The sequence below is a fragment of the Pygocentrus nattereri genome, chromosome 25 (genome assembly GCF_015220715.1).
Source record: "Pygocentrus nattereri isolate fPygNat1 chromosome 25, fPygNat1.pri, whole genome shotgun sequence".
In the NCBI taxonomy this organism is placed as follows: Eukaryota; Metazoa; Chordata; class Actinopteri; order Characiformes; family Serrasalmidae; genus Pygocentrus; species Pygocentrus nattereri.
The window spans coordinates 11,518,187-11,541,029 of NC_051235.1; the positions used below are offsets into that span (position 1 = coordinate 11,518,187).

A 22,843-nucleotide genomic window follows, 5' to 3' on the forward strand; every position below is an offset into this window, starting at 1 on the left:
GCTTTATTCACATCTATGAGCAAAAACATTTACAGTCTTCTTTAAACACAAACTCAACGTTTTGTTGAATTATCAGTCTATGTTGTCTGTCTTCCTGTAAAACGGAACGAATATTCGAATAGTGGTTCGAATACCGGCGCCTCCAACGGTTAACCAAGTGCTCAATGTGTAGCCGTGTACATCGTTAGCGCACTCAGCAATGTAATACGCAGCCAAATAGAAAACAGCCCCCCTTATTCCTTGTGTGTGCGGAGGGGTGTATGCGTGTGGCCCACCTAACAATAACTGCAAATGCATGAAAAAAGTTACCATAATCATAGAAAATGAACAACTGACAACAATTTAAATCAGATGTAAGCGCACTCGCTCTGAACCCAAACAGCGTGCTGAACATTTGGTTTGTGTTTCAGTCCAAAACTTTTCCCGACCACACCAGTGGAAGGCGGTCGGTCACGTGGCGCGTCACGTCACGGTGTGGCTCATTTAAAACGGTGGCCGTAAGGGGTCGAGAACAAACTAGTTAAACTTTTGGAGAAACGAAGAGCCGGAGCAAGCAGTGAGGCTCAAGCGCGGATGCAGGAGAGCAACTAAGCACTGTTTCTGTGTGTGGACTTGGATCAAGAGTGAGCGAGTAAGTCATAGAACAATAAGAGAAACTTCAGTCTTTCTACAGAAAGTAAAAAAGAAAGCAGCGGATTCTTCTGGTGTACCAAACTGTTTTTTCGCGAGTGCACTCGTCATTAAAAACTAGTTTACTAGAGTTCTGGGGGGATTTTTTCCCCTTCGTTTGTATATGCCAGATGATTATTCGTAATTTTTTAAAGATAATTTCGCCTCCTTAAAACAGCCGTTGTGCTTAAACTAATGAACAAATTTACATGCGTTTTGAGTTTGTTTTTCGTTATCATTCCTTTCACTTAAAAAAGATTTTTTGAGGTTCTTTCGTTTTACCCAGAACCTCAGTTAGGAAATAATAATAATTTTAAAAAGTGTTTTAGAGAGATTCTGTCAAAGCTTCCCTCTAAAGCTACTCCAGCAGAGTAACGGGTGCAAGTTACAGCAAAGATAAAGAACTTCCTGACATTTTGGCCCAATTTAATCTGAGTAGTTTGCCAAAAACGTTTGAAGAACATGAGACTCTTCCACAGGTGAGTTAGTGAAGGTACAGCAAGTAGTAGACGCTCCTCGGTTGGAGTGCTGGAGAAAAGCTTTTGAGCCTGCATGTCAGGGTGTTTACTCATTATTAGTGTTTAACTGTTGAAATGCTTTCTGTGGATCATTTAGTAGCTTGATGTGAAGCTCAGTCATTTGAATCCCTCTGACAGTTTTACTAGTGATAAATGTATAAGTCTGTAATTTGCATACACTTAAGAGTACTTAGGTTTGGTAACTGTGTAGAAGACGCATTAATTTGACCATTTCTATGAAATACATAAATTCGAGGTAGCTTTGGCAAGGTTCTGGGAAGACTGTGGTCAAATCCAGCTGTAGAGTTCCTCTTTTATTTTATCCAAGGACACAGTCATTCTGATGAACAAATACAGCTATAAAACAGCAGGCCACTTCCCAAACAAGAAAACACACAGCAATGTCCCTGTGTGTGTGTCAGAGCGAGAGCAGAGAAAGAGGGTTTTGTGCGATTAATGCACTTGGCTGCATTCACTCCCTCTTGACTTGAATGGGCTGATTAAGGCAAGCTGAGTCAAAGGGTCAGGGGGGAGAGAAATAGAGAAATGCTCTCCTTTTTTTCCTCCTCTTTTCCTCACCCGCAGGCCTTTTCACCTGAACGGTATTTGCTCGGCCCCCTTCCCTCATCCGTTTCCTCCCTCCCTCTTCTGATGCTAAGCAGGCCCTTTTCTCACCTCAGAGTGGAACTGAAGAGGCAGAAGGTGTGCTCTCTTTCAGGGGATTACAATCGACAGTACACCTAGCTAGACATCAACTTTGAGAACTGGCTTTTGTTAAACTGGCTTGTTGTGGCTTTGCCTGAGAGCCTGTGTGTTGAAGGGGGCCAGTGCAAAGGGCAAAAAACTTTTCTCCCTCTTCTTTTGACTGTGTAAATGGTTCCATGAACTGTTAAATTGAAACAGGACAGAGGTTCATTTGAAAGCTTTTGTGAGGTTAGGACTGATGAAAAATCTTGCCTTTTTCTGTACTGCTGCATGTCCAAAAGTTTGTAGGAACCTAAAAGTCTCTCCCGAGATCAAGGGAATTAATATAGAGTTTGTCCCCCTCTGCTGCAGGAACAGCTTCTAATCTACTGTGAAGGCTTTACACAAGATTTTGGAACATTGCTGTAAGGATTTGATTGCATTTAACTAATCAAAGTAGGGTCAGACACTGATAGTGGATGATTCCAGAGGTATTTGGTGGTGCTGCATCGCTTCAGAGAACGCAGTTCCAGTTCAGTAGCCCAGGGCTGGGGGACTTTATACCCCTCTAGCCTGGCTTTGGGCTTATATGCTCCAGAGCATCCCATGTTGTATGAAGAGACAAAGTGATATTTATGGTTTGGAGCAAAATGATAGGTTTAACTGGTGATATACTTTTGCTTACACAGAGGTCTGAGCCCACAGGGCATAGTTGTTTTAGTGGTGGAGTAATGGTGATTCTGCTCTAATGGATTTAAAGCACTAAAGCTAAAGAAAAAGTGGGCTGCATAGAGAGTGAGGGATCTTTGTTTTCCCTGAGTGTGTGTGTGTGTATATGTATGGGCAATGTTTCAGTTGTTTCCTGGCCTTTCTGAGAGGGGGGCAGGCAGCAGTGTCATGTGAAAATGCTTGTGTGTGAAGGAGAAAGAAAGAAGTACACTGATTCAGAACAGCTTTCAATATACATTGAAAAGAAAGTAATAGATTGCATTTTTGAATATGCCTCTAATATGTACATCATTTACAGTATGACAGTTTAGTATTTGTCAGTAACTGTGTCAGTATAGATCTTTTTAAGGCTTTCCTGTGTGCTCATGAGGGTGTGCATTCACATTTGCGTGCAGTGTCAGGGCAAATTACGCAGATTTATGGCTGTTAATCACAGGCAAGGTTTTAAGAAAATGTAGTGCAGAAATTGCTGCAACAGCTGGTTTTGTGTTTGCTGCCTGTTTCTCATTGCCCAGACCTGTCTCTTACCTTCCTTATCTCCCTGCTCCTCCCTGTTTGCACACCTGTCTTTTTGCTGTTGAACATGTTTAAGTAGTGTATGCTGTCAACGGTATGCTGTCTATAGTGGAGATGGCACCTATCCAGGTATTGGGTTTTGCTCCATTATCAGCAGAATAGTCTGGTTTAGAAAAGAAGAATGAATTTAGTCCAATCCTGGTCAGTCTGAAATAGTGTACACTCACACTATGTAATGTGATATTGTTGAGTATGATTGCTTGCTTTTGGATGCTCATCATAAGTAAAGTGCTTCAGTGGAAAATAGCTCTTTAAAGCTAAAGTAGTTTCTAAAGAAGAAATGTCGGATTGGTGTTGGCATAAGCCAGGAGTCAAGGTTTAAGAATAAGAAGAGTAAAAGTGGTATTGTGCAATCTGTAGTCTATGCTAGTATTTGTTTTTTTTTTTGTTTTTTTGTTTTTTTTTGCGATACTGATAGATAACAGAACGGATTCTCAGATCTAGGTCAAGCATAAGCTGGGACCAGGTTAAACACCATCAACATTGCAGGTTAGTCCGAGACTAGGTCTCCACAAAACTGGTCCTGCAATGTTAGTTGCTTGAATTTTCTGTTTGTTTTGAAAGAATAGTTTAAAATACACATTAACTAAATGAATAGTGAGTTTCCTTTCAAGAAACGTGGTTTCTGGCTGGGTTATGTTTACAATACTGGGTATAGTTCTTTGTTGTAATTTTAAGACACCAAAATAGTTCAGTTAAAGTTATTAATGTTTGTACTACATTCTTGTAGCATAGATTGAACGTACTCAGGAAGAATGGGTTTATCAACTTTATTAACCCTTTAAATGGCCAAGACACACCGGCTGGTCCAAAATTTGATTACGTATAAAACTTTTTATAACCTTCTAAAACCTGATTTGCATTGAAGTCCCTGTAGTTACTGAATAATAAACAATAGTGTGTAATAAGCCTGGGATTTTAAGGGGTTAATGCAAACCAAGATGTCATATATCCTGGTATATTTGGAAAACATTGCAATATTGAATTTTATCAGCACAGTCCAGCCATTGTTCCTGGAAGATATGATGTGTTAAGCTATGTCTCCTTTGTGTTTTAGCAAACCTTGGTCTCACCCATGCTACTTTCACTGAACAGATTTGACTTTTACTAATTCATGAAAGCGTTTTGACTTAAGTGGAGCTTTGCACACCAACAGAACACTTGTAATGGAATCAAAGATCTATTGGCAGTAAGATGGGTTTTTAAAGCCCTGAATGAAGCGCTTTGGAGCCAAAGCCGTCCTGACGAGCGTGCAAACTGTGCCATATGCCCTAGAACCACGAATTGGGTCACATCTTTGTGTTATTTCCTCTGCTATGTAAATGAGTTTTAATTCCAGCTGGTCATACAGCAAGTGCTACATACTCACACAAAAAAAAAAACTTCATGGGCCTAAAAACGGAGTGAAAAGAAAACAGGAAAATAGGGTATGAGAAAAAGAGTAAATGTGTGTGTGTGTGTGTGTGTGTGTGTGTGTGTATGTGTGTGTGTGTGTGTGTGTGTGTGTGTGTGTGTGTGTGTGTGTGTGTGTGTGTGCGTGTGCCTGTGTGAGAAGAAAAGTGTGTGTGTCCAGCTATCCTGCATTCCTCTGTGTGTGTGATAATAGCTACCCTGGAGCATACAAGTGAGTGTATGCGCTTGTGCATATGTATGTGTGTGTGTGTGGAACTTAGTGGGTCAGAACAGCCTTGTTGAGCTTTTGCTGTCACATACAGAGTACAGCCCAGAGAGACTCACTGCACACACACACACACACACACACACACTTTGGGCTTGCTGAATTTAAAGTGTATTCTTTATTGCAAAAACAGTGTTTTGCATTTCCCAGTAACAACACAGAGATCTCTGTCTATCTCTCTCTCTCAGAGACAGACTGAGGGAGACTGGTGGAAGAGATTTTGGAAAAAGTCGGTGAAAGAGTAAAAGAGAAGAAGAGGAATTTTGAGGTTTAAAAAGGAAGAGGAGGTTGGAGAAGGGGGCCTGGGGGGGTGTGAGGGCAGGAGGGGTGCAATGAAATTTTTGGGCTTGAGAAGGTGGGGGGAGCTTTAGTCATGCTCCAGCAAGCAACTGACACTTAATTAGTGTTTCAGAGGGGAAGAGCTGGATTTAGTGGGTCAATAGAATATATTTATGGACTGCTCTAAAGGAGAGCTAAGTATTTGTGTGGGCTGAGCGAGAGAGAGCGAAAAAGAGAGGGGTTTTATTGCTGCTAGTTAGGGCAAGCCATAAAGGTTTTTGGTTCCGAAGGAATGAGAGGTTCAGGTGAAAGAGCCAGAGCTTTCAGCGGGAACTAAGCTTTGAATGGGAATTTAAAGGACACAGAAAGAGAGTGTGATAGCCTCCTGCTGGCCGACGCTCACTCACATGACTGTAGCTGGCCTGCCACGACCAGTGATCTTTAAGGTCGTCCATGCCCAGCAGCAAGGAAAGTCTATAGTGAGCGAGTGGAAGTGAGTTAGAGGACGATGTTAACTGGGATTGGTTGTGAAGAGGAGGGGGGTTTCATCATTTGAGCGCTATTTATTATGACTTTGTCAAGTCTTTCATTTCCTTCCCAATTGTTTAGGGTTTCTTACAACTTTTAACCACTTAAAACCACAATCATGTCATTCAGTTGTTTATTTATTATTCAGTGGCGACTATGAAACTAATATGTAAAACTATGTAAACTGTAAACAAACATCAGACTATTGATCAGTTCACCAAAAGGCATAAGTCAAAATTGTACTTAATGTTAAAGTCCCAGGATTGTTACATCCTCTGGTTTAGTGACTCCAAAGTAAACTGGTTATTTTTAAGATATTTTTAAAGTATTATCAGTGGTGGACGTAAATGTAATTCGTTATTGTACTTAAGTAGTTTTTTCAAGTATCTGTACTTTACTGAAGTGTTTCCATTTTGGGTGACTTTTTACTTTCACTCCAGTACATTTCAAAGTCAAATATCTTACTTTTCACTCATTCCTTTTGTCTAATGTCTGCATAAAAATGTAACGTCAAAACAAAAGAAGCATGAAGCAAGAACACCAATGAGGGTACAGTGCGCACCATGTTTTGAGCTTGTTTTGACCTGTTGGATGTACGGACCCAGTGCAGGTATACAGTTTAATGTCAGTGCAGCTGTGTAAAAAGTTTGAGAAAGAGTCTATTCAACATAAATGATGGAAGTAACCTAACTTTGTGTAAATAGACCACAGTATAGAAATATGTACACAGTCGTGACTGACGTCTTTTTTCTGAATTTATACAAACACTTTCATTTTACAGTAAATCTGTTTTGTCTAGTTTATGAACAGATGCAATATAGTAAATCTCATTTGTGAACCTGTGTTTAAAGCAAGTTTTTTAATTTAAATTAAACTTTAAGTAATTAAGTTGCAAAAAAATCTTAAATTTAAATTTAACCACTTGGTTCTAGCTAATGGAAATTTGCCTTCAGTGTTTTGTGCTTTGATAATTTTAATAGACATCAGCGTCAAACCAATTAATGACATTCCACTAAAAGACTAGTTTACGAAGAGTGACACTAGAGTATTTTTACCTATAATAAGTTGATAAAGCAAGAGTCTTGTTGCAAAAATGATAATAGGACATTAGTCATAATTAATTTTGTAGTGCTTTTACTCAAGTCGAGGTTTAAATGGAGGATTTCTACTTTTACTTAAGTAATATTTTACCTTGGGTATCTCTACTTTAACTTAAGTACATGATTTGTGTACTTCATCCACCTTTGAGTAGTATATAGTTACACTTCGGGCATTTGTCCACTGCACAGTCATAAACAAGAACTGACAGAAAACAGCAACCAGTGGATCTAGTTCCATTTCATTTTCCACATGTTTGAGAGACATCTGGAACCGTGATGATCGTGATGAATCACTCTAAAGCATCTAATTTGACTACTTAATTGTCTTTCTTGCTAATTAGCTTATCAGCTGATATACCAAACTGTTCTGTGCAGCATAGTTCTGCTGACAGGAGATATAGACACAGATACAGTGCACTTTTCTGTGCTTATACATGAACAGATGTCTACAACTACACCGAATCTTTTCTCTATTGAAGTGTGAAAATATCAACAAAAACAATCTTTTTTTGGAGGGTAGCAGAAATGCTAGCAACATTAACATATGTATACCTTAGCAAACTCTTTACAAAGTAACAATTAAACTAATAAAACTGACACATCAACATACATCTCTGTTTACATTTTGATGTACTCACTGGTCATTTAAGAGTGCTCAGTAACTATCTTCTTTCCTGGAAGAGTAAAGAATTCAGTGAAGTGTTCCATTAGCTCCTGTTAGCACTGCTTTTGAGCTGATGCTTAAAACTATAAAACCTTATGTACTGAACTGATGGCCAAAGATATAAGCACAGTTCAGTTTTCTGTTGCAAAGGTTCCAGTACTTTGTGCAGTGAAGAATGCCCTTAGTAATAGTTACAATTTTTGCTCCCATAACATTATAAAATAAATGCTATTGAATGCGTTAGGCTGCACTGATTTAGTTTCAAGGTTTAACTGCAGTGTTTGGGTGTGTGTGTGTGTGTGGAGGCGGGGGGGGGGCTGTCTGTTCCGGAGCACTGGCGTCCCATGGCGAGTCTTTTCTGCTCCAACAATACACTCCTACCATCTTCCATCACATGGCCTGGCCATCGCCATGGAGATGGTAGCCAGAGCTAAAGAGTGCACACAGTGCCAGACACATAAGGTTCTGAACAACAGCACTATATGGGTGTGCTCTTAATCTGATTGAAACACAGTGAGTGTGTATTCTTAGAAAAACCTCAGGAATGCCACATTCATCAAACATGACATTAATACCATACATATGCATTTAAAACTTTAACAAATGGCCACCCCAACACATATGCAGTGCGATAAAACTTTGCACAGCCCTGAGTCTGGATGATTTATCCCTGTATGATCCAACATCTACATCTTCAACTGATATCAGAATGGTCTCTGAATAGTATCTGGTCTGATATGTTAAAATTTTATAAAATCAGACCAAAGGAACTAAAATTAAATGGCTTTTTCTCAGTTTCAGTCGTTCAGATGTGACAAAGTTAAGAAATACTAAACTATGCACTGATGTGACCTTCAGTGTCTTGTTTTTATCTTTGCTTATTTAAAATTTAGCATGATTCTATTAGGGATTAATAAGGACAATAAAGAATAAAAGGTATACATCCATCCATCCATCCATTATCTTCCGCTTCTCTGGGGTTTGGGTCGCAGGGGCAGCATCCTAAGCAATGAGGCCCAGACCTCCCTTTCCCCAGCCACTTCCAGTAGCTCTCCCAGGGGGATTCCGAGGCGCTCCCAGGCCAGCTGGGCGATATAGTCACGCCAGCATGTCCTGGGTCTTCCCCGAGGTCTCCTCCCAGGTGGACTTGCCAGGAGGCATCCTAACCAGATGCCCGAACCACCTCATCTGGCTCCTCTCGACGTGAAGAAGCAGCGGCTCTACTCCGAGTCCCTCTCGGATGACCGAACTTCTCACCCTATCTCTAAGGGAGAGTCCAGACACCCTGCGGAGGAAACTCATTTCGGCCGCTTGTATTCGCGATCTTATTCTTTCGGTCATTACCCAAAGCTCATGACCATAGGTGGAGGTGGGAACGTAGATCGACCGGTAAATCGAGAGCCTTGCCTTATGGCTCAGCTCTTTCTTTACCACAACAGACCGGTAAAGAGCCCGCATCACTGCTGACCCAGCACCAATCCGCCTGTCAATCTCTCGCTCCCTTGTACCATCACTCGTGAACAAGACCCTGAGATACTTGAACTCCACTTGAGGCAAGAGCCTATCCCCGACCCAGAGACGGCTCTCCACCCTTTTCCACCTGAGAACCATGGTCTCGGATTTAGAGGTACTGATTCTCATCCCGGCCGCTTCACACTCGGCTGCAAACCGATCCAGCGAAAGCTGAAGTTGCCCACGTGAGCGTTAAAGTCCCCCAGTAGGACAATAGAGTCTCCAGGAGGAGCACTTTCAAGCACCCTTCCCAAGGACTCTAAGAAGGCTGGGTACTCTGAACTGCTGTTCCATGCATAAGCACAGACAGCAGTCAGGACCAGTTCCCCAACCCGAAGGCGTAGGGAAGCTACCCTCTCGTCCACCGGAGAACCCCAACATACAGGCACCGAGTCAAGGGGCTATGAGAAAGCCCACACCTGCCCACTAAACATGAGAGAGGGAGAGTAACATTTACAGGATATGTCTTATATCGACTTAGTAAATTAGTGGAAAAGTCATTTATTCAGGAACAATTGACAGCACTAATGATTTCAGAGAAGTTAACATGCTTCAAGTGTCCCATTTTCTGTGTTTAAAAAGGGTCTGTTTTCTTTCTCACACTTTCTGAACATAACCAGCCACTGCTGGAATTACATTTTGGGAAGCAAACAGCCAACCGCTGTGAACTCATATTAAGAAGCATCTGATGACTGTGTGGAAAATTATCTGTTGAATACATTGCGCTCGTTGTCTTTCCAGCACTAATGACATTTGCTCCTCACCCTGCTCCATCATAGCACCTCTGAGGGAACGCATCCTCATCCAGGCTGCCTCCCAGAGAGTTACCTGCAGTGTACATGGAGTATGGCTGAATTATATTAGAGAAAAAGTCATAATGCAATATTTTCCGTTTCTTGCATAATAGAAACAAAAAAGTGGTTGAAAATGTACCCAGCTTAATTATTCCCAAATGGAAGTCATTATCACTCTAGCAATGGGATACTTTTTAAGGGGGGATGCAATATAGTAATAGTTGCATTCCTCAGGCTACAAAAGATGTGTGACATACCATATTACATTATATTGTTACACATAGAAATTCCTTACTATGAATTAAGAACACACATTAAAGAGTGTGTGACTTCATTAAAGAGGGCAATATTTTGACAGAAATTAGTTGTTTTTGATGGATCACAAACTTTAGATTCAAACTTTAGAATCTGGAACACATCTGGAACCACTAAGGTTGGGAAAGATGCTCAGAGTTCAAACCCAAAACTGCAGTGGTTTATATCACAGTAAATGTGATAAAAATATAATACAATTGTATTCTGATATATTGTGTATATCAATTATAAAAATGTGGATAAAATGCTGTACTGTGCAGCCTTACTATAGCCAACATAGAGTATTTAACTGAAAACACAAAATGTTAGCTATCAACGAATATTCCTCCTCTAACTTCTACCCCCTTCTACACTATACCTACTGTGCATTTGTATTTTCTGAAGGTTGTCTGACTGCCACTCCTGCCAAACACACACACACAGCTTACCTTTTGAGCAGCATTGTATTGTCGCTTGGTTGGCACTTCTTACAGACACCTGGCCAGATTCATGCTTGTCGCTCCAGGAGACAAGGATAAGTCACCAAAATCACTATTGTGTTTAGAGGATTTGCCTGAAAGGATGATGGACACAAATTTAAATGCATATGTGAGCTTCTATCTCGTAGAATATTCTAGTAGAATAAGTGCGTAATTTGTGGAGATGGTCAAGGTTTGAGACAATTGCAGTATGTTTAGAGTGAGTGGTTATATGTGTAATCTCATCTGTATTAGTCTAATTTACTGTTAAAGAATCAGATTTACAATAAAATTTAAGTCAGTGACATTAATGTGTGTGTGTGTGTGTGTGTGTGTGTGTGTGTGTGTGTGTGTGTGTGTGTGTGTGTGTGTGTGTGTGTGTTTTTCCAGGATGCGTGGCTTGTTTTCCACCCTCTTCCTGCTGCTAGTGGCCTTAATGATCGTCACTACAGAAGCAGGAAAGAACAAGAAAGGTAATCTCATCTCTTACATCATAGTCTCATGATTAAAATTAGCTTTAATGCAGTAGATTGCACCAGGAGTTTACCATCAAATTACTAAATAAAACCAGATGCGTTTTTTTCCACAATGACTCGTAACAAACCTCCCAATAAAAGAATCCTCTGTACTCAGCTTTAGAGCCGAGGTTCTTGGTCCGTTCTGAGGAGCTTCCAGGAGTTTCAAACTCAGGTCCTGGAAAGCCACAGTACTGCAAGGATTCTTAAGGCATTCTTAATTAGTTGGAGAGTTCAATTAGGTGTGTTAAATAACATGGTATAACAATGCTGTGCTATAGTGCCTCCAGGACTGAAGTCTGGCATCCCTCTTTCAGTATGTGACACTTAGGCCCAATCCCATGTCTTAATTTACTCCTACCCCTTGTTTTTGAGTGTCATCTTGTTAACTGAGTTACAAGGGGTAGTGGTTGAAATCTTCCCCTATGAAATGGGACAACCTTCGAATAAAAAAGAACATTACTTCATTAACAGGCTACTAGCTGTGCTCTGTAAGCAATCCTGCCAGTCAGTCTTCAGTGATAGCAGTGGAGGGTACATTTCAGCAACCTTGCTGCTGGGCTTTAGCTACATTTAGGGCATCATATGCTTTCAAAGAGGGGGATTCGACAATTATTTATTATTGCCCCCCGATAAACCTTCAATGTTATGTAGCTGAAGTCAACTACTTGCCAACTTCTTGGTCAAATTTTTGTGTTTCAGCTTAAATGGTGGAATTAACTTAAGATTGAATTTTGGCTAGCTAGTTACTGACACGTCAGCATAATACACGTGATTTTTAATGCCTGTTAGGCATTAAAAAAAATTGATTCTTAGATGCATCATGAGGCGGACACAAACGATTCTAAATCGATTCATAAATGTCAAAAATTGATTTTCTAAACATTTAATTTATACAGTAATGTTGATGGAACATAAAAAGCGGAACTTGGAAGTGGGTATGTGCAGTGCCCCGACAGTTTGTGGCAGAACATAACAACAACTACTGGATGAGCGAGAAATCCAACCGGTTCTGTATTAAAGCCAGGTTAGGTCAGGAGTCCCAACCCAAATGTTAAGAGCCATTTTGTCCTTTCAACAAAAATAAAATCACCTTGGGAGCAACTACATTTAATGCCCTAGTAAAAAATAAAGTATGTGTTAATGCCCTAGTATAAGCTAAAAATTATGAACAAAAACGCAGACTTACTTTTCTCTGCTTTAAGCTTTAGCTCAGCTATAGGTGCTTTCCTCCCGTCTCCACCAAAAAACTTTTCCTCAGAAGTACAGCAGCTTATTGTAAAATGTCTTTAATCATTCGGCTGTTTTACGCAGCTGAAGTCGCTTCTTATTCTCCAGTTTCTCTTGAATTTTCTCGTTCCACCTTAAATTCTTGCCTGAGGTGCTGAACGTAGCTGCTGCATCATTTAATGTGGAACAGGGAAATTCAAAAGAGAAGCAACTTCATCTTTAGGGTTTGACAGTCTCTCCTCACAGATTTAACATTCCAGGAAACGACTGCGCTGCTTGTAAATGCGAACAAGTCCATTTGTCTCCAAATTTTCGTCTTAGATCTCTGCGCCTTTTCTTCTACTACTACTAGCTACAAGCCAGGCAAGACTTCGCTGCTATGTACCTGCAGTCTGCACACCATTTCTCAGTCATTGAGAACCAGGGCTTTTGCTCTATGCTGCACGCTTTGGAGCCAAGATTCAGCGTTCAGTCTCAAAAATATTTTATTGACAAAGTGACCCCTGACTCTCCACAATGAGACCAAAACCGAAGTTATAAAATCACTTAATTAAATGGGCAGGGTAGTTGAAACATGTGATGCATGGACATCTATTACCATTGGATCTTATGTCACCCTAACAGCGCAGATTAGCAGTAGCATCTCAAACAAGAGCAGTGAATGAGAGCCGTCTAAATTACTTCCATTTGATATATTAATAAAAGATATTAGAAGTAAATGCATTATGGATCATTACAAATACTTTGCTTTAAAACTACTGAGTCCTCACACAGTGAGAAAATAGAAATAGAAATAGAAAAGATGCATCGAGATGCATCGATAATTGTTTTATAATCGCATCACAGCCCTCTGAATCGTAGTCAAATCGTGAGGTGTCTAAAGTTTCCCTCCCCTAATGCCTGTGCACCTAAGCATATTATTTATAAAACATCACTTGTCAATAACTGTGTTTGTGCATATAAAAACACATCATTATAATAAATACAAGTAAACATAAATACAGTAAAAATTTACATCAACTTCTTGTTTTCAAAAAAAGTAATTGATGTGACCCAGTTGGAAGAACAAAGGCTGGTTCTAGATTTCTCTAGGGCTATTACATAGATTTATTAAATTTGATCAGTAGCACACTTGGTTTAACATAATGAAGTATTGAATATCCAAGCCAGATATTGAATGATAACTACAAATAATACTGGGCTGCCATAAGGAGAAGTTTGGATATGGTCAAATATACTCATTGACTCAAATAAAATCATTACTTATTCTATTAATATTATTTGCATTGACTGTAATATTTGTTTTTACTGAGCACATATACAGCTTTTTAAATCTCATTTAATTAGATGTCAATTTTTTGCAGAGTGCACTACATAATTTAGATTGCTGCATATTGTAACTTTTAATATACATAAAATATAAAAATAGTCTAGTGAACTTCTGATGACATGTCTAAAGGTTGGCCTGCATTACTTTGACCAAAATTATTTATGTTTGTTAAATCATATAAATGCCTTGGTTTGTCAGAGAACCCACATAAACACATCTGTAACATCTGAAGTTGGCCAGTATGCCCTAAGTACACAAAAAATCCTTCTTTTTTTACAATACCAGAATTGCAAATGCTAATATTTTAATAATGATTAACAAACAATATATGGTGCAACTTTGCTACACCTTACTACCAGTCTTACTACCTGATTACATGATTTATTGTATTTGAAGATGGAATATAATAAAATGACAAAACAAAAATATGGGCCCACTCAATTGTCTGTCAAAACTAGACTGAGATGTTCTGTTTCAGAGAATGTGCTTAGATTTCTTACTCTCACTCCTGCAGTAACAGACAATTAGCCAAATGCCACAGGGCTCTGAACTTGACTATACATAAGGGAATATGTGAACATAATGTTTAATGACCAGGACAAGTCAGACATGAAATAATCACAGATACACTATGTCTTAGAAAAACAAGTACAGTTGAAACAAGTATGGACTAAATGACATTGATGTGTGCTCTGTTAGACAAAGGCAAAGGACCGAAGGGAGCATCTGACTGTGCAGAGTGGCGCTTTGGTGGCTGTGTACCCAATAGCGGTGACTGCGGAACAGGTTTGAGGGAAGGCACTTGCAACGGTCAAACCAAGAAGCTCAAGTGCAAAGTGCCCTGCAACTGGAAGAAGCAGTTTGGTGGTGAGAGATTATTTAAAACACAGTATACCTCTGTGTAACCTAAATGCTTCTGTATACTACTACTTTGTTCTGCTAATGTAAAGAAAAGTATTTTTTTAGTTATATTAATCACTAATATAACTAAAAAAATACTTCTCTTTATACACTTCTATATCGACCATTCTACCTAACTGTGATCCCACTATAAAAAAGGTTACACAATATATATACAAAGATGATATGATCTATTTAATCCCAAGGTATTAGCTGAGATAGTAATAAGCTAAATATGTACAAAATCATAATTTATCATAATATATTGGGATGTGTTTGTCCATATGTGGATTAATTGTTTTAGCCACACCCCTGCATTTCAGAGCAGGAGGTGAGACTGAATTGCTGTCTCTCCTGGCCACATGGTGAGCAGGTAGATCCCATTGTTTTGAAGTAAATGTGTTGCAAAGTGTGGAAATCAGTGTATAACCTTAAGAATTATCACTACCAAAACAAATGTTTTCTGCAATTATGTACGTTATTGTGTTTTAATGAAAAGTATTATGATTTTATGTGTGTATAACTGTTCAGAGCTCTATTAGTGATTGTCACAACCAAAGCTGTCACTACCAAAAAATTTGGTAAAGTTTTGGTAGTTATGATGTTTTGTTAGTGATAAAATAGTCCAATTTGACTGAATCAATTTTGTAGAATGATCCACATATGTCTAATATGCCTGTATGTGCCCTGTGTACTGCTGTACAGTTACATACAAAAGTTGGAACATATCCAGTCAAAATGCATGTTTTGTTCATTTTCTACTTGAAAAGGAGTTAGCACATCCTCTATAGGGAATAAACATCAGTATTATATTTCTCTGCATGTTTTAGTAAACAGTTTTTATTTATTTGATGAGTTTAACATATTTGGAAAAAATTAAATATCAAATATATGCATATTGTTTAGAAGTGTGTAAATGATGGGCATTTTTTAAATCTAGAAGATCAATAAAACATGTAATTTGACCAGGCTAGACTAAATGTTTGCATAAAACTATATATATATATATGTCTCTGTACTGTATAAACATCTGTGCTTTTAATATACCTCTGTTTACCCTGTATTCTACTGCATACCTCTAATATATCTCTGTGTCCCCTATATACTCTTACACTAAAATAATCTCTGTGACCTTTATACCTCTGTGTGCCTTTAATATACCCTAGTCGTTTTAATATACTCTCTAATGCATTCTACACTTCTAATTCTTCTGTTAACCTAGCAATCAGCATGTAGACCTATCAGAAATTAGTTAATAGCAAATTCTTTTGGAAACTTGAAGCTTGCACTGATTGATGGATAGTTCTTGTAATTTTCAGTATAACACTGCAGAAGTAAAATTGTAAGAATTACTAGCACTGCAAATCTCGATCCCCAGTTTCTTGTGAATGAAGGCCTGCAATCCTGTTTTCCCTTTTTACATTTAGAAGCAAGCATTCTAAATCTAGCTTCTCTGTGTTTTTGTGTGCAGCTGATTGCAAGTATAAGTTTAGTAACTGGGGCGAATGTGACACTGCTGCCGGCTTTAAGACTCGCTCTGGTACGCTGATGAAGGCTCTCTTCGACGTTGAATGCCAGCCCGCCATCACGGTGTCTAAACCTTGCAAGATCAAATCCAAGCCCAAAGGTAAAAAGCAACCTTCTGCTTCTGCTTCTCATTATGTAGGATTTAAAGTGCTTTTAAACGCCACAATAATGAGTCATTAGACCTCTGTATGAGCCCTGACTGGGCAGTTAGCAGTGCTGTATTTTATCACCTCAGTAGCCATGTATTTGCTCTCCAGTCAGTCAGCGTCTGACAATGGTGAGGATGTGGTCTGTTGTAGAATCTATAACTGAGATGAAAATTTTGTCTTTTTAACATTAATATCAACAACCAATGTAATGCCCAGGTCTGAGTACAATCAGTGTTCTTACTAGGCAGATTAAAGCCAGGTCTCTACCTTGGCTAGTTAACTGGGAGCTACTCCTCAGATAGCCATGCAACTACTTAAGTACTTCTTTTTTATGACTCCTTCTATGGCCTTTTTGCTTTGTTTTGAGATGTTTATGTTTGCATGCAAGGCTTAAAATGCCTAAAGGGAACAAAGGAACAAAGATACAAGTGAAAATGAAGCCCTCTCCAAAAAGGCACACAACAATCAGATGCCTTTTATCGGTCTGTGTGTGTTAGTTTCGGCCGTGGTGGAGATTTTTATGCATGAGTAATGTAAGCTTTTGTCTTTTGTGGGATCACAAGGCCTTCAGTGGGTGTTTGAGTAGGATGCTGAATCGAAGATGAGCCAGAGGAGCTGGAATGGAGAGACCTGGATACATGAAGCCGATTTTGTTCCAGCATGTTGATTCGTTGATGATTTTGAGAGCAATCTTCTTGGTGGTTCACACTTTAAAAAACAGAGACCTACACTAAACAATGAGCTGTAAAAATTCAGGTCTTGGGATTGAATAAAACTGCTGGATTGTCTTATTCTATCTCAGTGTATCCAGGACAACTTCCCTAGAATGAAGGAGGAAGTTCAGTATTATTCCCAATTATACATCAGATCCTTGGCATTGTGTTATTCTTTCCAGGTGCTTCTCTAATATGTCCATTCTGCAAGTATAAAATGTCCCAGTTTACATTTTAAGATCAAATCAACTGATAAAGCAACTGATTACAGTTCTAAGCAAGGATATTATGTTCTTAGTAATTATATGCAGCTGTTTTCAACAATCCTTTATTTGGAAATAACTGGAACAGTGCACTTTATCGCTCATAGCTTCTCTCAAACATGATAATTCAACCAGGGACATAATGATAGCTTACACTTCATTTAAACTTATTTATCAAGGCCTAAGTGCAAAACATGTGGTTGTAAATTCTACTGTAGCTTTGAGAAAACATATTCAAACTTGGAATTTAAAACAAGACTTTGATGTACTAAACCTTGCACATTTGGACATAGAGGGGCTTATTCTTGTATTTTATTAAATGATTATAGAATTTGTCAAATATTAGTCTGTAAACACATTACAAAATCCAAAATTTTGTCCATTGCAAGGTCCTGCATATACTGTTTTTGAGGGCCTTTTGGCTGGAGGCTTTGCTAAGGCCTTGTCTATACTAATAGGGCCACTACAGTCGAGAAGTTTTATTTTCCGCCATAAAAAGTATGTAGGCACCTCACCATCACACTCATCTGAGCTTGTTGAACATCCAATCCAGAATCATGGACATCAATATGCAGCTATGGCAGCCAATGCTCTTCTGGGAAGGCTTTGCACATAATTTTATATTGTGTTTGGGGAAATTTGTGTCCAGTCTGAAGAGTATTGAGATTAGGCACTGATGTTGGATGAGAAGGCCTGGCTCACAATTGATGTTCCAGTTCATCCCAAAGGTCTTGAGGGAGGATTAGGCAAGCCTGGAGTTCTTCCACTCCAAACTTGTCAAGCCATGTCTTTATGGACCTTGCATTGTGCGCAGTGGCACAGTCATGCTGGAACAGGAAAGGGCCTTCCCCAAATTTACTTTAAAGTTGAAATCATATAGTTGTCTAATTGTCTTTATATTCTGCAGCATTAATATTGCAACTAAATGGCTGAGCTCAAACCTTACAAATCAGCCCCAGAACATTATCCCTCCTCCACCAAACTTTATTGTTGGCGCTATGCATTCTCCTGGCATCTGCCAACAACAAATTAATCCATCAGAGTGCCAGATAGTGAAGTGCTCCAGAGTCCATTAGTGGCATGCTTTACACCACTCCAGCCATTGCTTGGCATTGTGCATAATGATCTTATGCTTGTGTGCAGCTGCTCATTTTTTTAGGTCAGCAATCTGTAATCCCACTTTGTGAGTTTGCATAGTCTCCTGCTTCATGGCTGATGTTGTTGCTCCTAGACACTTCCATTTCACAATAATAGCACTTTTAATTGTCTGGGGCAGCTCTAGCAGGGCAGACACTTCATTAACTGTTTTGTGGCCTCCTAGGTTAGTGACATGTTTAAAGGCACTGAAACTTTCTTTATGACCCATTCTGCTGCCTTTGTCTGTTGCATGGCTTTTTGATTAATATTATATACCTGTTTGCAATGTATGTGACCGAAACACCTGAACACAATAATTAGCACATGCTTTTGGGCAAGTAGTGTGTGTTTAACCATTATATTTCAAAACTCATTAGATAATTGTTTTTTAGAGAAAAAGGATTAAATTAACCCATTAAAATCCCAGGCTGATTAAATACAGCTTATTTTTCATTAACTACAAGGGCCTCAGTGCAAACTGGTTGAACTATTCTTAGGTTATAGTTATATATAGTTGTAGGCGACATATATACATATATATGTAATAAAACTTTAGGCCTGCTGGTGAGTCCTGTCCATTTGAGGGATTAATGATGAAAAAGCCCTTTGTCCACCAGATGAGAATAAGGTTGAGCTTGTGCCTGTTGTAAAAATATTGTGTGGACAACTGGTCTTGAGTTTTGACCATCATTAACCAGTAGGCAGTTTGCTTTGGTTTTTGCTGAAGCTTCATCATCAAACGGAAGAGCTAAATGAAACATTGATCCTGTGTGTTGTGCTCTCTCTCCAGGGAAAAAAGGAAAAGGAAAAGGAAATTAGAGAGGAGAAACCCAACAAAGGCATGAGGAGCCACCCTTCACCGTCAGACAAACACCAGCCCTCCAAACTCCAGCCTTTCATTTCTTTCTCTCTTACACTCTGCTATCTGACTTTGAGACAGGAAATGTGATGTGTGTCAGACACAGCTTTGTTCTTTGTTTGTAACTCTACAAATCCTGCAGTATGTGTTCTAGAGCACAAGAGTGTGTCGCACTATGGTAAAATTGACACACTGTATGAAATATTTCTTCCAGAAGAGAAAGTGAGAGGCTGATGTTTGGAGGAGGATGTAATAGCCCCTACCCCCCTTCGGCTCTCTGTAGACTGAGAGAGATTATACTCTACCACTCTCTGTCAAAACCTCACCGTTTCTGATCTGACACAAGAAACGCTTACTCACTCACTCACCTACACACATGCACACACACGCATACACACACACCAGCCTGTGTACTTTAATTTGTATTGTATAAGTCCACTTTTGTAATAAGGTTGTGAGATGTTGCAGTAGAAGGTTATCTCAATAGTGGAGTATATGAGTAGAGTCTGTTTTGAAAAAAGGTCTTACTGCTCTTTTGTAGGATAAATGTAAGAATCATGGAGAAATCATTTGAAATAAAATATTTTGAAAGGTAATTTGTGGGTTCTTCATTTGTTGAAATGTTTATGGATGTGAAAGCTGGACAATAAAAAAGTTGGACAGGAAAAATACTAAACAGAATACAGGATATCCTGTAGAAAAACTACTCATGACTACCCATCACCAGTTGGAATCAACTTGATAGAGCTTAATAATAGTCTAAATGTAAAACTCTTTCACTAATGCAGAAGGGGGCAACTTGATGGATGAAATTTATTTATTTACAGTCTTTTGTGACATTGTCAACAATCAAAACTGGTTTTTCCTAAAATTATATGTCGAATGCAATATATTTATTGTTACACACCTAATTGCACGCAATACACCCAGTCTGGGCTAAACTATGACAAGTATTGAAAGGGGTTAAACAGCTTGCAGACAAACCAGACATTAAAGACATAATATTAAAAAAATAATATCATTTAGAAAATATTTGTATATGAAACTATTGTGGTAAAAGTGCTAGCCAGTTTTAGAATCTCTCTCTCTCTCTCTCTCTCTGGCTCACACACACACACACCAGTGAATGTATAAAAATATGTGAAATAAGATAAATGAATTATGAGCATGGCCTATTTATCATTTCAGCCAATATTGAGGAGGAAACCATAAATGAAACATAACAATACAGTCAACTGCCTATCAAATGTAAAAAAAAAAACCCTTCCCTAAATGTAATCAAAGTGAAAAAGGGAATATAGTGTATAATATTAAAAATGTTTGTATTATACAATACTTTTTAATATTGTATTATATTAAACATCCAGGAAAATGGAATTAAGGTGAGTGAAAACATCAGGACACAAATAAAAACAGCTGAACAACCAGCTGAATTCATGGAGAACTGTTTGGACATGGAGCTGGACACCCTCCTGAGCCTCTTTCCAGTTGGTGAGACTCCACTCATCCTACTTAGTGACTTCAATTTGCCGTTAGACAAGTTACAGTCATCCTGCCTCCTTCCTTTGCTGTCTTCCTTCGACCTGACCCTCAACCAGTCACCTCCCACACATAGAGCTGGCAATGTCCTTGACTTGGTCTTCACCAGACCCACGTCTGCAAAGGACCTTGTGGTAACTCCACCAACCTGTTCGGATCACTACTTTCTCTCATTCTCCCTCTCTCTCCCTTCTCTCCCAACCTTCCCTACTTCATCACACACCACCACAACACGTCGCAACCTGCATTCCATCTCTCCCTCAAACCTTGCCTCTTGTATCACCTCAACTCTGCCATCCCCTGACTCCTTCTCTTCCCTCTCAGTGGAATCGGCCACAGATACACTTCTGTCTTCCATATCATCTTCTCTTGATCATCTATGTCCGGTCTCTTCCAGACCGTTAAGATCATCTCCACCTGCTCCCTGGCTGACTGAGGCTCTACGTAGCAACCGACGGGCTCTCAGACTGGCTGAGAAATGATGGAAGAAGTCAAGACTCACTGCTGACCTTCTTTCCTATCAAACTCTTCTGTCCAAGTTTTCTAAAGAGGTGACTGCTGCTAAGTCTTCTTTCTACAGAGAGAAGCTTGAGGCATCTGCAGCAGATCCACGTAAACTTTTTAGCATATTTTCTTCCCTCCTTAACCCTCCCCCTCCTCCTTCTCCCATCTCTCATACTGCTAATGACTTTGCTTCTTTCTTTAAAGAAAAGGTGAATAAGATCTGTCACTCCTTTTCTCTGACTCCAACCACTGTATGCCACCACTCACTCTCTCCTAAAACTCTTACCTGCTTTTCTTCTCTTTCAAATGAGGAAGTACATAAACTACTAACATCTTGTAACCCTACCACCTGTCCTCTGGATCCCATCCCATCTACACTGCTCCGGTCTATCTCTCATGAACTTCTTCCCTTCATTTCCTCCATCATCAACAGCTCCCTGTCATCTGGAATGGTTCCATCTTCTTTCAAGGCAGCTAGGGTGGTCCCCATCCTAAAGAAGCCGAGTCTCAATGGCACCGACATCAACAATTACCGACCGGTATCTCTCCTTTCCTTCCTTTCTAAAATTCTCGAACGTGCTGTTTACAACCAACTATCTGTCTTTCTCTCTGAAAACCAGCTACAGGACCCCAACCAATCCGGGTCCAAACCAGCCCACTCTACTGAAACTGCACTCATCGCAGTTTCAGAGAAACTCCATGCAGCAAGGTCAGCTGGACTGTCATCAGTTCTGATTCTTCTCGACCTCTCTGCAGCCTTTGACACTGTCAATCACAAGATTCTTCTGTCTATCCTTTCTGGCCTTGGCATTTCAGGAACAGCATGGAAGTGGTTTGAGTCCTACCTAGAGGGGCGCTCCTACCAGGTAACATGGAGGGGCTCAACATCCACTCCATGCATCCTCTCCATTGGTGTTCCTCAAGGTTCAGTTCTGGGTCCTCTCCTATTTTCTCTCTATACCCGCTCACTCGGACATGTTATTTCTTCTCATGGCTTTTCATATCACTGCTATGCTGATGACACACAACTCATCCTTTCTTTTGCTCCTAATGACACACAGGTCACGACTCGGATCGCAGCATGTCTGGCAGACGTTGCATCGTGGATGACAACCCACCACCTCAAGCTGAGCCCAAGCAAGACGGAGATGCTTTACATCCCGGGATCTTCTGGTATTCGGTGTGATCTCTCAATTCCCTTTGAGAACACCCTGATTACTCCATCTACAGAAGCTCGTAGTCTTGGGGTAGTTGTAAATGACCAGCTCTCTTTCACGGCTCATGTTGCTAACCTGACTTGGTCATGCAGATTTCTCCTTTACAACATCCGGAGAATTCGACCTTTTCTCTCTAGAGAGGCCACACAGGTACTTGTTCAGTCTTTAGTCATCTCTAGACTAGATTACTGTAACTCCCTTCTGGCTGGTCTTCCAATGCGTACCATCAGGCCCCTGCAACTGATCCAGAATGCTGCAGCTCGACTCGTCTTCAACCTTCCTAAATTCAGCCATGTCACTCCACTGCTGCGTTCCCTTCACTGGCTTCCTGTAGCAGCTCGCATCAAATATAAAACCCTGATGTTGGCCTACAAAGCCAAAAATGGTCCAGCTCCTTCCTACTTAAGATCAATGGTGAAAGCTAGATCCGTACCCAGAGACCTTCGTGCTTCAAGT

General features: G+C 39.8%; 1 protein-coding gene across 1 annotated transcript; it reads left to right on the forward strand.

The window, feature by feature from the left end:
• The first annotated feature begins 520 nt into the window (after positions 1–520).
• Positions 521–19,723, forward strand: mdka (midkine a). Its single transcript, XM_017709581.1, has 5 exons — positions 521–631; positions 10,895–10,977; positions 14,279–14,446; positions 15,951–16,106; positions 19,059–19,723. The coding sequence occupies exons 2-5, from the start codon at positions 10,896–10,898 to the stop codon at positions 19,085–19,087; spliced, it is 435 nt and encodes a 144-aa protein (XP_017565070.1). The 5' UTR covers positions 521–631; position 10,895; the 3' UTR covers positions 19,088–19,723.
• Positions 19,724–22,843: the final 3,120 nt, after the last annotated feature.